The 14,826-nt window shown below is 40.0% G+C and overlaps 1 protein-coding gene across 1 annotated transcript in view; it reads right to left on the bottom strand.

Moving 5' to 3' along the window:
• Positions 1–14,826, bottom strand: part of LOC119420310 (neuronal migration protein doublecortin-like) — a 37,395-nt gene that overhangs the window by 22,227 nt on the left and 342 nt on the right. The window contains exon 2 of the mRNA XM_037687698.1: positions 7,450–7,875. Within this exon, the coding sequence (XP_037543626.1) occupies positions 7,450–7,813 (364 nt within the window). The 5' untranslated portion in view covers positions 7,814–7,875. The remainder of the gene's footprint in view (positions 1–7,449; positions 7,876–14,826) is intronic.

Raw genomic sequence — 14,826 nt, 5'->3', positions numbered from 1 at the left:
TATGGACAGGACAAGAGAAAGTTTATGGATGGAGACTAAACCATAACGTCTGCCTTCATAAACTGTGATCATAAAAAAACTGTGGTATGAAAGCTGGCATGCAACATGCATTCCTTGGTCAGTCGGGAACAGAGGAGGAAGACTCAAAACTGAAACTACTTCTGTTTACTCGTTACATATTTGTCTGAATTTGTTCTTGCCAAAAAATTTACAAATTTTCAGGGTGAAACTTTTGTTGATGCTAAAATGCTTTATTATCTTAAGCTTATATTCATGCTATTAATGCTTATCCTATCTGCCTTAAACATCTAGAAATAAAAAGCTGGGTTTGTAGTAATCTTTATTGCACTCAGTTTAATACTTGCTGCCATCACATATACCAATTACTATCTTTAAAAAATTATTTTGTCCACAGAAAGCCTCAGCTTCTAGTCCAGCATCGCATCAAATTTCAAATAATTTGATTAGTCCCAATGAATCTAATGTTAAAGTTTTGTTTACATGTTGATTTTGTTTTTGCTTATGCTGATGATGCCTGCCTGTTTGTGGACAAATGAACTTGAAGGAAAAGCAAAACTGTGCTCTATCCTAAGCACAGACCTTATTTTTTTGTGCTTATTCTCCAGTTAAGAAGCCCTTTTCATATCTAAACAAATGTACGCCAGATTATGACAACGTTTTGCCTAATTACGTTAAAAGGATGACTAAATGACTGGTTTGGGCTCGTTCAGGCTTGTGCTGATGTTCGACGTAATGTTTTTATGCCATTAGTGCTTAGTGTACATTTAGTTGATGTTTTTCTTAGTTCATATCTTAGATGTTATCATTGTTTTTCTTTTACATTTTATTGTTGGATGTAACTGGGACCCTGTGTACATAATTTCACTCCACCACATGTACCACATGAGGTGCAAATGACAAAGAATCTCTGACTCTGACTAAAGTTTTCTAATTATTTCAGATTTGGGGCTTCAAATGTCATTTGATCGCTGTCACCTCCATCCACTTCATTCAAACAAAGAATATGCAGGAATGAAATAAACACTGCAGGGAGGGAAAGTTTTAATTTGAGATCCTTTAAGAAATTTACCCATCCCTCTAATACTACATTTGTAATAAAGTACAAAACATTGAGACATATATACCGTATTTTCTGCCGTACAGGTTGCATCAGCCCAAAAATATCAATAAAGTGGAAAAAACATAAATAAGTCACTTTGCTGTATAAGATGCATCAATTATGCGTCAACGCTAATTACCTGGAAACGTGGGCCGGTGTTGTAACAAAAATCGATTGGCTGCCAAAATGGCGACCGCGGGAGCGCGCACGGAAGGGCTTTAACAAGATTAACACTTAAAAACAATTTGTATGCTCGATATTATAGTAAAGGTGTGTCTCAGTTGAACTTTTCCTTAATAAATGCACTTTAATGGTTAAATCAGCTGAATTTCGCCTGAGCGGTGGGGCGAAATGCAGCTGATTTGACGTTTGCTCCAGGAGTTACAGAGCGAGATGAAGGTGATTCACCATAGCAAGCCACGTGTCTCATTAAGATACTTTTACCTATTAATAAGACATTTGGCTTGCCATAAGGCTCGAGGGCCCTCTAGCGGCTGTAAATGGTAATGTTTAATATTTTTCATGTCAGAATGAATGAAATCGTCAGAGCTCTGTCAAAAATTGGGTTATAAATATGGGGAAAACAATCATACACTAGTCGCTTTGGTGTGTAAATCACAGGACGTGCAAATTTATGCAAAAAAGTTGTGACTTATATGGTGAAAAATACCGTAACTGAAGGCAACAACCTCTTTTTTGGTTGTACTTGGTTGCGGCTGTAAAATACTTCATTATTAAACTGTATGTATTAAAGAAGTTTTTTTTTTCCTTCTTCTTTTGGCTGCTCCCTTCTTCAGTGGTCACCACAGCAAACTAACTCACACGAAGACTTGGTGATTATTTTTATGCCGGATGCTCTTCCTGATGCAACCACAAACCACCGAGCTACCACCGCCCTCTGTGTGGAGCAGAAAGCTGCCATCTAGGGCATGTTCGGGAGCAGATAGAAGGGTTAGGGGCCTTGCTCAGGGGCCCAGAGTGGGGCAAGGGAGGGTGGAAGCAGGTGAGGGTGCTTCACCTTTCCCACCCACATTTTGATGTTTTCGGTCTAGGGAGTTGAACTGGCGATCTTCTGATCCCGAGCTCACCTTTTCTAACCTCTGCACAACCACTCCCCTGTATGTACTAAAAAGTCAAAGAAATGCTGAGTTAAGCATTTAAAAAGTTTACATTTTGTTCATGAGTTAATTCTGCTTCAAAGAGTCTGATGCTGTTGAAAGGATGGAACTTGTGAGATTTGACCTTTAGTGGAGATTTGACCTTTAGTGGCTTCAAACACACTTCGTGTGAGCGTTAGGACCTAAAGAAAGTGAAAATAATCTGGCTGATCTAATAAAGAGCTATGTAATGATTTTATAATCTTGTTTAGACAAACAACCTTCCAGATCATTTAGGGTTGTTTATCTCAGACAATAAAATGAGCAACTATTTATGTCTTTCTAAACAATTTTTTTTTATTTCCGTGAATTTTACCTTTAAAGTAGAACACAGACTGTACTGCTTGTATTTCTCTGGGTTTAAAGGAACTGACAGGAGGAAAGATGGTCCCATGAGAACTCAGTGTGCACGTTGGCTCAATAACTCCTGCCTTCCAGCAAAGATTGACAGTAAAAGCAGTCAGCCACAGGAGAGACAAATCTTCGCATGTCAGATCTTTAGTCAGTTTAAAGCATGCATCCATTAGCTTTATTAGATTTACATGAAAATATCTGGCGTGCAGTCTGAACAGAGAATGGTGGCATTATTACTTGAATGTTGAACGAACGTCTGAGTCGAGAAGCTATCCTTTAAGGAATACATAACCTCCCACCACCACCTTGCACGCCAAAGTCTTAAAGATAAGAATAATCCCTTGGAGAATGTGTTGGGGATGACTCTCAGCTACTACCACGCCAAATTTTAGCTCAAAATCTGCAAAATTGGCTAATTTGTAACCATTTTTGTGTTTGCCAAGTTCAGTTGGCTGTGGTGGCCATCTTGAACTGGGTTGACACCAAAAGTTGACTAGATGCAGATGCATATTCGGTGATTATTTTCTGAGAGTTTTCGTAAAATCCACACATTCAAGAGGTATTTTGCTAACGGAAAGAAGCACACACACAGGCAATCATCTCCCGCCTTTCATGGTGGCGAGTAAAACAATTGTTTTCTTTGATGTATATTTTTTCATTTTCATTTACCCTTTATTTATACAGGTAGTCTCATTGAGCCACGAGAACTCATTTTCAAGAGAGACCCGTTTAGGGAGCAGATGGTGAGGGTTAAGGGCCTTGCTCATGGGCCCAGGGTGGGGCGAATGAGGGTGGGGGCAGGTGTGAGTGCTTCACCTACCCCACCCACATTTTTGATGTTGTGGGTACCGGGGCTTGAACCGGCGATCTTCCAATCACAGGCCCACCTTTTCTAACCTCTGCGCTACCACTCCCCATTTAAGTCTGTTAACCATTTAAACTGTTCAGTAAAAATAAAAATCAGAGTTTCATCAGCCATTTCTATTTATCCTGTGAGAAAAAGAATACAAATAAACCTGCTGGTTGGGCTGGGCTAACTTGTAAAGACAAAAGGCAGCAGGGAAACAGTTTAAACAATAAAAAGTTAAAACTTGGAATCCAGACAGCAACAATTAGCCCAAATAAGAGGAAATTAGAGCAGAGACAAAAAAGGCACAAAACTGGATTGTACTCTGCAAAGCAGATAAAGCAATTAATTATATCTGACAAGAGGAAGAACAATAAAATGACCACTACCCCCCCGCACACACACACCGTTTCTATACAGCTCAGACAACACAGATAATCACTACATTTTAGACCAATTAAATTGCCATTTATATTCCAACTACATCTTAAACTCTTTCTAATCCTCTTCATTTCAGAAAACAGAGAAAATAATGTGTCTATAAATATTCATGAGTTTAAATCGACCAGGATTTAAAGAAAATGCCGACCTCAGGGCCATCAGTCAATTTTTCAGAACAGGCTTTATTATGTTTGCTTTAACAGTTCAGCTGAAATATGTATATATATTTTTAACACAAGAAAGTTTGAGATGATTCAAAAAATATTTGTAACTTTCTTTAAAAACACACACACAAACACAAAACGTTGTGATTTTTAGGGAGTTTATGCACAAGTAAGCTCAGTTTTCTCAAAACAATCTTTTTATTTCTTTTTTCTATAAATATCCTTGTGAAAACAATACGGTTTCTAGAAATGTCTCCGTTCACACAGAAACACCAAAAACAACACAAAATGCTGTAGTAGCTGTGCCAGGCCTGTATGAGGTGCTGTGATGCTTTGCATAAAGCTTACTGTTAAATGTAAATACAGAAGAAGACTGGACACCCTCAGATCAAAGATTAGATTAGAGGCATGGCTATGACATCACTGATTTCAAAAGGTTGTGTTTTGGCTTTTTACACCAAAACAAGGATTGTCTTTCATGATTTGTGGCTCCTAAAATGCTGTATATGTGTGGACACAAGACTGAAACAATAAACTTTGACATATTCACTAAAATTGTTGCAGAGAGTACAGCCCCTTAGGTGGTAATATTTATAACTTAACCTTTATGTCATGCTGCGATGAAGAAAGTTTACTTCACAGTTCAGTACGAAGCCATCTGGAAGTTTTAATACACAAGAACTGAAAGCACTAAATCTGCAGACTTATTCTTATAGTGGACTGAGTCATATTTGTTTTGCCTTTGATTAAATTTACTGTATTGCATTAGAGGGGGAAAATGATTCACCAGAATAATACGCTCACATCCAAAACAGTACAAGGCAGTAAAGAGACAAAACTCTGAGACTCAGGAAATTAGATGGGCGTCTGAAACATAATGAAACATTCACAGGGGTTCACAGTTTCCTCACGTTAACTCAAAGATGTGTGCAGTCTTTTGGAGATGTTAAAAAAAAAATTGTATGAATAATCATTTCTCTCAGAGACTCAGACATCACAATCCAAGGAAGCTAACCTGCTATCTTTTCCATCTTCTCCTGTGAACTTTATGTATTTATCCCGAATTGATGTGATCAGTGAAATGGTGGACTTACTGAGATTTGATTTTAACCCAGGTGTCATCAACATACCTGAACCAATGACTCGGATGTGTCCCTGAAAAGGACGCCATCGCTATCTTTTCTAGGTCCTCCATGTACAGGTTTGCAACAATTGTAGAAACTGGGGACCCCATACCACACTCATGTTTCTGCCTATAATCTTGCCCCCCGGTTGTGAAGTAGATTGACTGCAGGCACAGGCAGCACAATCACAGCCACAGAATAAGCCATCCGCAACAACAAAATGTCAGAATTTGAATCAGAACAACTTGGGAACAAAGTTTCAGCCTGCCTCAGCAACACCAAACCACCATCTTCCAACATCAGCAGAGGCACGCTCACCACCCTCAGCAAGGACAAGAACATCATCATCCTAGACAGGATGCTCTCTCAACAAGAGAGCCTTGGCATCCTTTTCAGGGACATTACTAAGTCACTGGTTCAGGCATGTTGATGACACCTGGGCTAAAATTAAATCTCAGGTAGTCCAACATTTAATGACTACTGGGTAATCATTTCTCAAAATACTTCAAATTGTTATGTGTGTCTTGAACCCTTCTAAAATTTAGGTGATGTAAACCTTAAAGTCCTAGAGTTACATTTTAACTAAATTTTAACTAAATTTTGATGCTTGGTCTCAAACACTCAAAATTCAGTGACTATACTGAAAAGTTAGTCTATTTTCTTGCAGATTTGAGACTTCAATAGTCACAGCAAATGGATAAAAAAAACTACTTCCAGTTTGTGATATAAAAAAAATCTCAACAAAAGTTCATCAAATTCAAAGCTAAGGTAAAAGCAACCAACTGGTAATTTGCTCCTAGTAGCTTCACCTACAAATGTAGGAGACTGGTCTTCTAGTTGCCTCCAAATAGCCTCCTACTTGTTGCCTACTTGGGTCCCACAAGTCTCCTACTATCCTCCAACTAGCCTCAACTATTCTCCAACTATCCACCAAATACCCTCCAACTAGTCTCCAACTAGTGTTCAACTAGTCTCTTACCATCGCCAATGGAAAATTCACCCACTTTCTGATTTGCTAACTAGTCTCCAAAAAGCCACTTAATAGCCTCCAACAAGCCTTCTACTAGTCTCTTACTAGCCTCCAACATAGCCTACTGTCTCCTACTTGTCTTCTACAAGCCTCCTACTAGTCTCCAACATGTTTCCAACCAGTCCCCAACTAGTCTCCTACTAGCCTCCAAATAATCTTCTATTAGCCTCCAACTAGCCTCCTACTAGTTGCCTACTTGAGTCCCACAATTCTCTTACTAGCATCTAACTAGTCTCCTACTAGCCTCAACTAGTCCTCTACTAGCCACCAAATAGCCTCCAACTAGTCTCCTACTAGACTCCAACTAGCCTACAAGTCTCCTACTTGTCTCCTAATAGTCACCTTCTAGCCTTCTACTAGTTGCCTACTAACCATCTACTAGACTCCCACTAGCTGCCTACAAGCCTCCTACAAGTCTCAAACTAGAAACCCAATATCCTCTAATCTTCAACCAGACCCCAACTAGCCTCCAACTAGTCTCAACCTAGCTTACTACTAGCTTCCAACTAACCAATTAACCTTCAACAAGTCTCTTACTTGTCTCCTACTAGCCTCCAACAAGTCTCTAACAAGTCTCCACACAGCCTCAACTCACCTTTAACTTGCCTCCTAGTCTCCAACTGGCCTCCAACTAGTCTCCTACTATCCTTTGACTAGCCTCTAACTAGCCTCCAACTAGTCTCCTACTAGCCTTCAACAAGTCTCTAACAAATCTCCACACAGCCTCCAACTAGTTTCCTACTATCCTCCAACTAGCCTCATACTAGCCTCCAACTAGCCTCATACTAGCCTCCAACTAGTTTCCTACTAGCCTCCTACTAGATGTCAATTGGTCTCCTAAAAGTAAACAAACTACCCTCCACCAAGCTTCCTTCTCTTACTAGCCTTGTACTAGCCTCCAACTAACCTCCAAAAAGATTCAGATAAATTTCTTAGTAGCCTCCAACTTGCCGCCAACTAGTCTCCAACTAGCCTCCTATTAACTGCCTTCTAGTCCCCAGTGAGTCTCCATTGAGCTTCCTACTAATCTACAACTAACCCGTACTAGCCTTCTACTAGTCTCCTACTAGCCTCCAACTAGTCCCCAACTACAACTTCTTTTGTAGCAACTTGGTGTTGTTACAAAATGTATGGTTACATCTTTTGATGCACAAAGCTGATCCCAAGCTTCACACAACATTCCTCTAAAATTCTCTGCTTAAAGATACTTACCTTCCTCAAGCTCATCCAAGGTAGAGATCTTGCGTGACCCATCAATGGTGAAGATGAAGCGGACTCCCTGAGGCAGGTTGATGTGGTCGGAGAGCAGGCGCGTGAGGTCCGCCAGGAGAGCGTCAAAGGTGCGGAACCGGTCATTGGCCACAGCGTACACAATGCCCTTGAAGTAACGGTCCCCATTTCTGTAGAAGCGCACCTTTTTGGCTTTCTTCTCGTTGGTGAGGGCCTGCAGGGTGCGTGTGCGGTAGAAGCTACAGTGGGCACTGTGGGTGGGGCTAGGAAGTCCATTCATGCGTCCACCCCGCGGGGTACGGGTCGTCCTGTCTCTCTCATCAAAATGCCCAAAGTCAGGCTCCATGACAACTCGTAGGGATGGTGGTTGAGAATAACAGGGTGTGGTGGGGAACAGTTATGGTGAGCCTGGGAAAAGAAAGAAAGGTGTCAAACATTTGGGTTGGCTCCAAAAATAAACAGAAAACACAAATTAGAATTACTCTTAGGAAGATTGTCCTTAAATTTCAATTTAAATACAGAGTAGAAACCAAATTTCTGGGGTTTAAACTGTATTATTGAAGTGGGTTTTCTATGGAAAGATTGCCATCATTATACTGGCTGTTGACAGCACTTTGAACAACCTGAGTTTAGAACAGTAAGGTTTATAGACAGCATCTTACCAATTGTGGATAGATACAGTAGATACAAGAGGTAAGATGTCAATTGTTTTAAAACCTTTTGAGAGAATCTTGCTCTGAAAGGCCTGAGCTATCCCTGTAAATGAATCAGTTTAGTTAAACTAAAGAGCTGATAGTGATTTAACTCAACCACTAAAAATAATCTGTAAATTATCAAGAGGTATCAACCATTTTCAAGTTTTGATAAAGTATTGCAAAAAAGAATAAAACTTCGAGGGCAGTTTTGCTGTAAAAATGGATTATACACTTTTGCTGTCATTTGTTGTAATGTCAAATAATGAAATCTCAATTTTTAAAAAGGTTGATTGAGTATTACAAACGTAAAAAAATATTCACAGTAGAATCTAAAACATTATGGATCATTAAGGGCAGCAGAAATGTTGAAATTAGAGACACAAAAACCTGAAAAGTTGTACAGAAAAGAAAACAGCCTTAACTTTTTGCAACCAGTCATGTTGACTGGAAACAGATCAGAAGCATGAACAGGTGTAAAATAGAATAAAATGCATAAAGCCCAGAAGTCAAGCAAATGTGTTAGAATTCAGTAGTCAGAGTGCTACTAGTAGCATTGTAAGAAGAGGACAGTTGAACACGGAGGCCTCTGTCCCGGTTTAAGTCCCTCCACGTTCCCTGAGGTCAGCGGACCAATTGCTCCTCACAGTTCCAGGAACTCGTCTTAAGCGCAGAGGTGACAGGGCCTTCTCTGTAGCAGGACCAAGACTTAGGAACGAGTTACCTCTGCTTGTCAGACAGGCCCCCTCCCTCTCGGTTTTCAAATTCCGTTTAAAAACCCACTACTATTCAGTAGCTTTCAACACCAGAGGATCTGTGTTTTGAATCTGTACGCCTGCACACTGGGTTGTCGTCATATTTATTATCTGCATCGTTTTTATGTCTATATTCTGATTTACTTCATTTTGTGTGGCGTCTGTTGTTCTGCCTGTACAGCGCTTTGGTTGGCCTTGTTGCTGTTTTAAATGCTCTATAAATAAAATGGTATGGTATGGTAAGGATGGATGAGTTCTCTCACAAAGATGGCCATCTTTACTTCTCTTTCACACCAACATTCCTCTCAAGGATGTGCCCATCTTCATTCCTGAAAGAGTGACAGTTGGCCAGCAGATGAATGTAGACCGCAGAGTCCTGGCCTGATTAAGTTGCTCTTCTGTGCTGGTCCATCCTTTTGGCCAATGACTGTTTAGTTTCCCCGATGTATGACTGATCACAGTGTCCTGGCACTGAACAACATACATAATATTCCTCTGTTTGTGCAGAGAAACTGGATCTTTGGACTGAACCAGTCATTGCTGTGATGTATTTTGGGGTCTGAAAGTCACTGGGACATAATTAAAAGAAAGAAAAAAAAACTGGTCTGGGTTCTTCCTTTTCACCTGATGGCTGGCTGGAGTCCTGTTTGGGTTTCTTCTCTGCTTTCACAAAGGCCCAGTTAGGATATCCACTTTGCTCAAGAGCCTGTCTTGTGTGGGATTTCTCCTTCTGTCTGGCTGCTGAGTTAGTGGGGACACTGTCTGCTCTGTGGTACAGAGTCCTGATGACTCCTAACTTGTGCTCCAGGTGCTGATGTGAATCAAACTGCAAATACTGGTCTGTGTGGATGGGTTTGCAGGTATACATCATTTTCCAAATGTCCTCCATCAGAGACTGCGACTTCACAGTCCAATGAAGCCAACCTACTATCTTTTTCCATCTTCTCCAGTGAACTTTATTATTTATCCACATAGTTGATGTGATCAATGAAAGGACATGAGACATGAAAAAATGTGGCATACGCCCTTTATCATGCAAAACTTCAGATGTATCAAGAATGAAATGACAGTGGAAATGTGTGCAGTCCCATACCAACTTCATGGCTGGTATATGCACATTGCTATGGTTATTGTTCCATTAACAAAACTTAAAGGTGATACTGGGAACTTGCTAATGATGTGAAAACTATTATTTCACACAACGGACACACATGATGAACTATTAAGACATCCACATGTATGCAATTAGATGAGTGGATATAAAAGCATGTGCAAAGTGGTGCAGAAAATACTTTTAACAGCAATGGCTTTAGCCTTATTAGAAGATATAGCAAATGGCACAATACACAGAAAGCATGTATTTAGAGAATCAGAAGATTTTCTGGCCCATAATGACAACTGGCTCATCAGCAATTTTAGGCTTCCAAAGGCAATCCTTTTGGAACTGTTCTTGGACCTGCCGCCAGTCTTGGAGCATGACACAGCGAGGAGCCATGCGCTGCTGATACACATAAACCTGCTGACCGCACTGGGGTTCCTAGAAACAGGAGCATTCCAGAGGGAGCTGGCAGACCAATCAGGACTGTGCCAGTCAACCCTGAGCCAAGCCATGCCAGCTGTGTGGGATGGGATTATCCATATGTCAACCAGGTATATCAAATTTCCTACAATGCAGTTGAACAGGCCAACATTAAAGCACAAGTTGCAGCGAGAGCCAGTTTTCCTAATGTAACCGAAGCTATCGACTGCACACTCACATTGCTATAAAAGCACCATCACAGGATGAATACGTTTATGTAAACAGGAAGTATTTTCATTCAATCAATGTGCAAATTATATCAATCTATCCATCAATTATCTTTACCCACTTCTTCCTTTCCAGGTTGTGGGCATCACTGGTGCCTACATCCAGCAGTTACTATGTGAGAGTCGGGGACATCCTGGATAGGTTGCAAGTCCATCACAAAGACACAGAGACAAATGAGACAAACAACCATTCACTCTCTCACTCACACCTAAGGACAATTTAGAGTTACCAATCAGCCTAACATGCATGTTTTTTGGACTGTAGGAGGAAACTGGAGTACCCGGTGAAAACTCACACATGCATTGAGAGAGCATGCAAACTACTCCCAGGAAGGTCCCCGGCCAGGTCTCAATCTAGCGACCTTCTTGCTGAGAGGTAACAGTTCTACCAATTGTACCACTGTGCCACCCTACAGATTATATGTGATGTGCAAAAGCAACTAACCAACACTGTGGCGAGCTGTCCTGGTACAACACATGATTTATGATGAACAGCATTGGCGGGAACAGACTAGAAGCTGGCATGGTGTGGGATGGGTAGCTTCTTGGTGAATAAATTCATTTAATTGTCCTAATATGTCTGACCATTTTTTCTCAATTTCAGTGGGTGCGCACTGTGCACTGCTCTGACTCCACAGCATTTACAGCTTTGAACACATCATCCTACTCACTCCTCTTGCACTTGGTGCTAAGGCCAAAGGACAGCATGGCAAACAGAATGTTTTTACGTGCCTCTACCCCATTTAAAAGCATCTCCATCTCACATTCCATGACGTTCCTCTTTTTCCTGCATGTAGATGTACTTTTCGTTAGTGCAGAGAGGAGATTCCTCAGGTGCGGTGCATATTTAAATCTATTTGCACATTTAAATAGAGGTGTGGCAACAGAGAAGTTGGGTATTCCCTCAATTCTACGATGACTGGGATGTACAAAGTAAGTGTGCTTGGATTCATGCGTATGCATTGTTTCAGACATTTGGATTTATTTGTGCGTACACTGTTTTCTCTAAGTGTACGCCATGTTTCAGTAGAAAATCAAGGCCCCAGTCTCTTCAGTCCTCAGACATTTACAGACTTCTGTCAGAAGAAGCAGCGATGCTAAACCTGACTCTATAACAAGGTTTGAGACGAACTAACTGCTGCTCTCAGTGTCTCACTTTACACATTTAATGCACGGATGTGTTTTATTACGCATTTAATTCATGTTTTACACCTGAGCTGTCAAACAGTTACAAAAGGGGGCCAAAATTAAACATTTATTTCAAACCCAGGGCCAGTTTCTGTTCTTAAAATAAACCTCTTCAGGATGCTTTGTGAGACTAAATCCAATTATCAGTGGATGAAGACACATAAATGTAATATCAGAAGGTCCCATCTGTTTTGGTCTAACTTGTACGAGAAGCATCCGTCACTTCTTCTGTTTCCACCTACACACACCTGTTAACAGCTGCTTCACCAAACACTTCTGTAGAAAGAAAAGCATGAAACTAAAGACAAATTTTATTTCTTTTATCGAAGGTTTGTTAATAGTTCAAAGAAGATGGTTGAACTGGTTTGTGCTCAAGTCTGGAGACTCAGTGATAGTGACATAAAGTAGATCAACATAAAGTGTATTAATTCAGGTAAAAATCACATTTTGCTACATTTTCCTTGTTTGAAGGGGATAAGTGATGCATTCAAAGACAGCGTGGTTTTACTGTATCTTATAAAAGCATAAAACATTTTATGATCCTTTCATTGTACAAATTGTGCATTTCTCATGCCCTTTAACATAATAAAAGATCAGCTGGAGCTTTATTATTTTTGTCTTTTTTATTTTCAGATCAACCAGGATTTTTAAAACTACAAAAGGCTTTATTTAAAAGATAGGCCAAGCCATTTCTTCTAACCCTAACCGAGTAGCAATTCAGGTGCTTCAGTTAAATCTAACAAAATATGGACTGAAAACTACAATAAACAGTTTAAATGGAATAAGGATGAAGGACTCTCGTCTGTACAGCCTCCAATCCCCTTGTCTTACCTGCTGAAACACCTCTTTGTATTATTTTCCTACTGCAAAATGTTGCAGATTGCAAAAACAACCTTTTTTTTTAGGTTCATACATTGCTGCAGGACTGTGCTGTGTCGATTCTATGGTGTTTGAGTAATTATTTGGTTGCTCGTAAAATATGTTATGGAGAAAAAATGTTGCATGAAATTTATTTTCTCTGAAAGTTCCCCCGGTCTGTAAAGATTTGAGTCAAAGCTTGGTTCTGAACCATTAACGAGTCCTCATGACTCAATGAGACCAACCTGTATAAATAAAGGTTGAATGAATGAATGAATCTGGGGACGAGGATGTAGAATAAATAAACTCCAACCTGACCTGCTCACAGGATCTAACTGAAACATTTGTGCACATCCACACCCACCGACCACATTAAAGAAGATATGAATAAAGCTCTGCTCCACTTTGTTCATTAATCGTCCTTAAAATAATATTTAGCAGAAGAGTGCTCCACAAATTCACAAGCGTGTAGATTTCATCCCGTTTCGTCCTTTGATGGCATTATGTGAGAAACCCCACAGGTTTCTGGTGAGGTCGGAGGAAATATTCTCCATTTTTAGTCTCGTTTTCCATCTTGATGATGTCAAAGAACAAATCCAACCATTTTATTGTTAAATGGTTTTCTCAGATCTGTGCTGCAACGTTCCTCCAAACTCATGACTTTGTGATATTCACCGTGTGAACACATGAAATAAAATAAAAATAAAGTTGTTGAAATTGTTTGATTGATTTTTTTTTTATTATTATTTTCTTCTTGTTTTATGTGATTGAGTTTCATGGTGAAAAAATGGGTAATATTTGGAATTACAGGCCGACTCATGAGTTATTTATTTATTTTTACAATAATCAGTGCCAATCTTTAAAAATCTGAAAGCCATGAAAAAAAAAATCATCTTTTTTGGATCAGTATGCATTTTAATTAACAGAATTTTTAAAAAAGAGAAGAAAGTAACAGTGATGGCTTAACTTAAATAAATCTACATGTACATCCGTTGAAAAGTACTTTTACACTTAAAGATAACATTTAGAGGAGCAATGTAGCTTTAAAAAAACCAGTAAACTGGTTGTAGCAGCTGGTGGTAGGAGGTTTTTAAAAGTGCTAAAATCTGTCAATTATCGTTGCTTAGCCAATTAATTGTTCTATCTTTATTATGAATAATGTTCAAACTGTTAATTAGGTAGAAAAATGTACACACATTTTAACCATATTTTAAATAACATGATCAAATATCCTCATTTTCAGCCAGTTTAAAACTGGAGTATATTGCTTTGACTATTGTAAGACAAAAAGGAAAAATATAAAAGACATTCGCCAAAACTTTACTCGTCTCCTAATCCTGCAGAAACAATTATTGACGAATGAGCGAAAAGAAAAACATCTGTTAAACTGGTGCTTCTTCTTTTAGCTTTTATATTGAGATGTTAGAAACTGATGGTTTTTAAACAGACCTAACTTAAACAAGTGAAAGACACAATGTCTGATGTCTATAATCCATCATTGCCCCCCTCATTAAATGTCCCAGATAACCCATTTAAATACATAGAGGACCACACCGACAGACAGGAGGACAAACGCAGTCACCGCCCACCCATGTGGCTCCCCTCATGCAGGACCCTCATGGCTGAGCTGCTGACTGGGCTGTTTTCTGACCACAGGGGTGGGGACATGATGCTCCTCAGCTGACAAAGACCAGGTTTCAGGCCCATCTGCTGCACCAACAGTGACCCTTCCCCAGTGGAAGCATCAACTGGGACAGTCCATTGTCTGAAGCAGGGAGCCTGGCTTCACAGTGACATCACCATCCTCATCCCTGCTGCAGCTCAGGTTCAGCAAGTGCATTCTGAGGAACCCCTTACAGCTTTTCAAACTACAACATGACCTCACACGCACAGTTTAACCTCATGCTTTATACGGCGGGTGAGGAGAGCACGTGCACACTGATAGAAATGTGTCCCTGACTGTCCATGAGGCAGCACTGCAGTAACACTGCATGGTGTCACTGATATATCTGGCTGCTTCTGTGTTCCTGTCTGAGCCTCCCACACACACACGCACGCAC

Source organism: Nematolebias whitei, chromosome 14 (genome assembly GCF_014905685.2).
Source record: "Nematolebias whitei isolate Nwh7 chromosome 14, NemWhi1, whole genome shotgun sequence".
Taxonomy (NCBI): Eukaryota; Metazoa; Chordata; class Actinopteri; order Cyprinodontiformes; family Rivulidae; genus Nematolebias; species Nematolebias whitei.
This window is presented reverse-complemented; position numbering and strand designations above follow the sequence as displayed.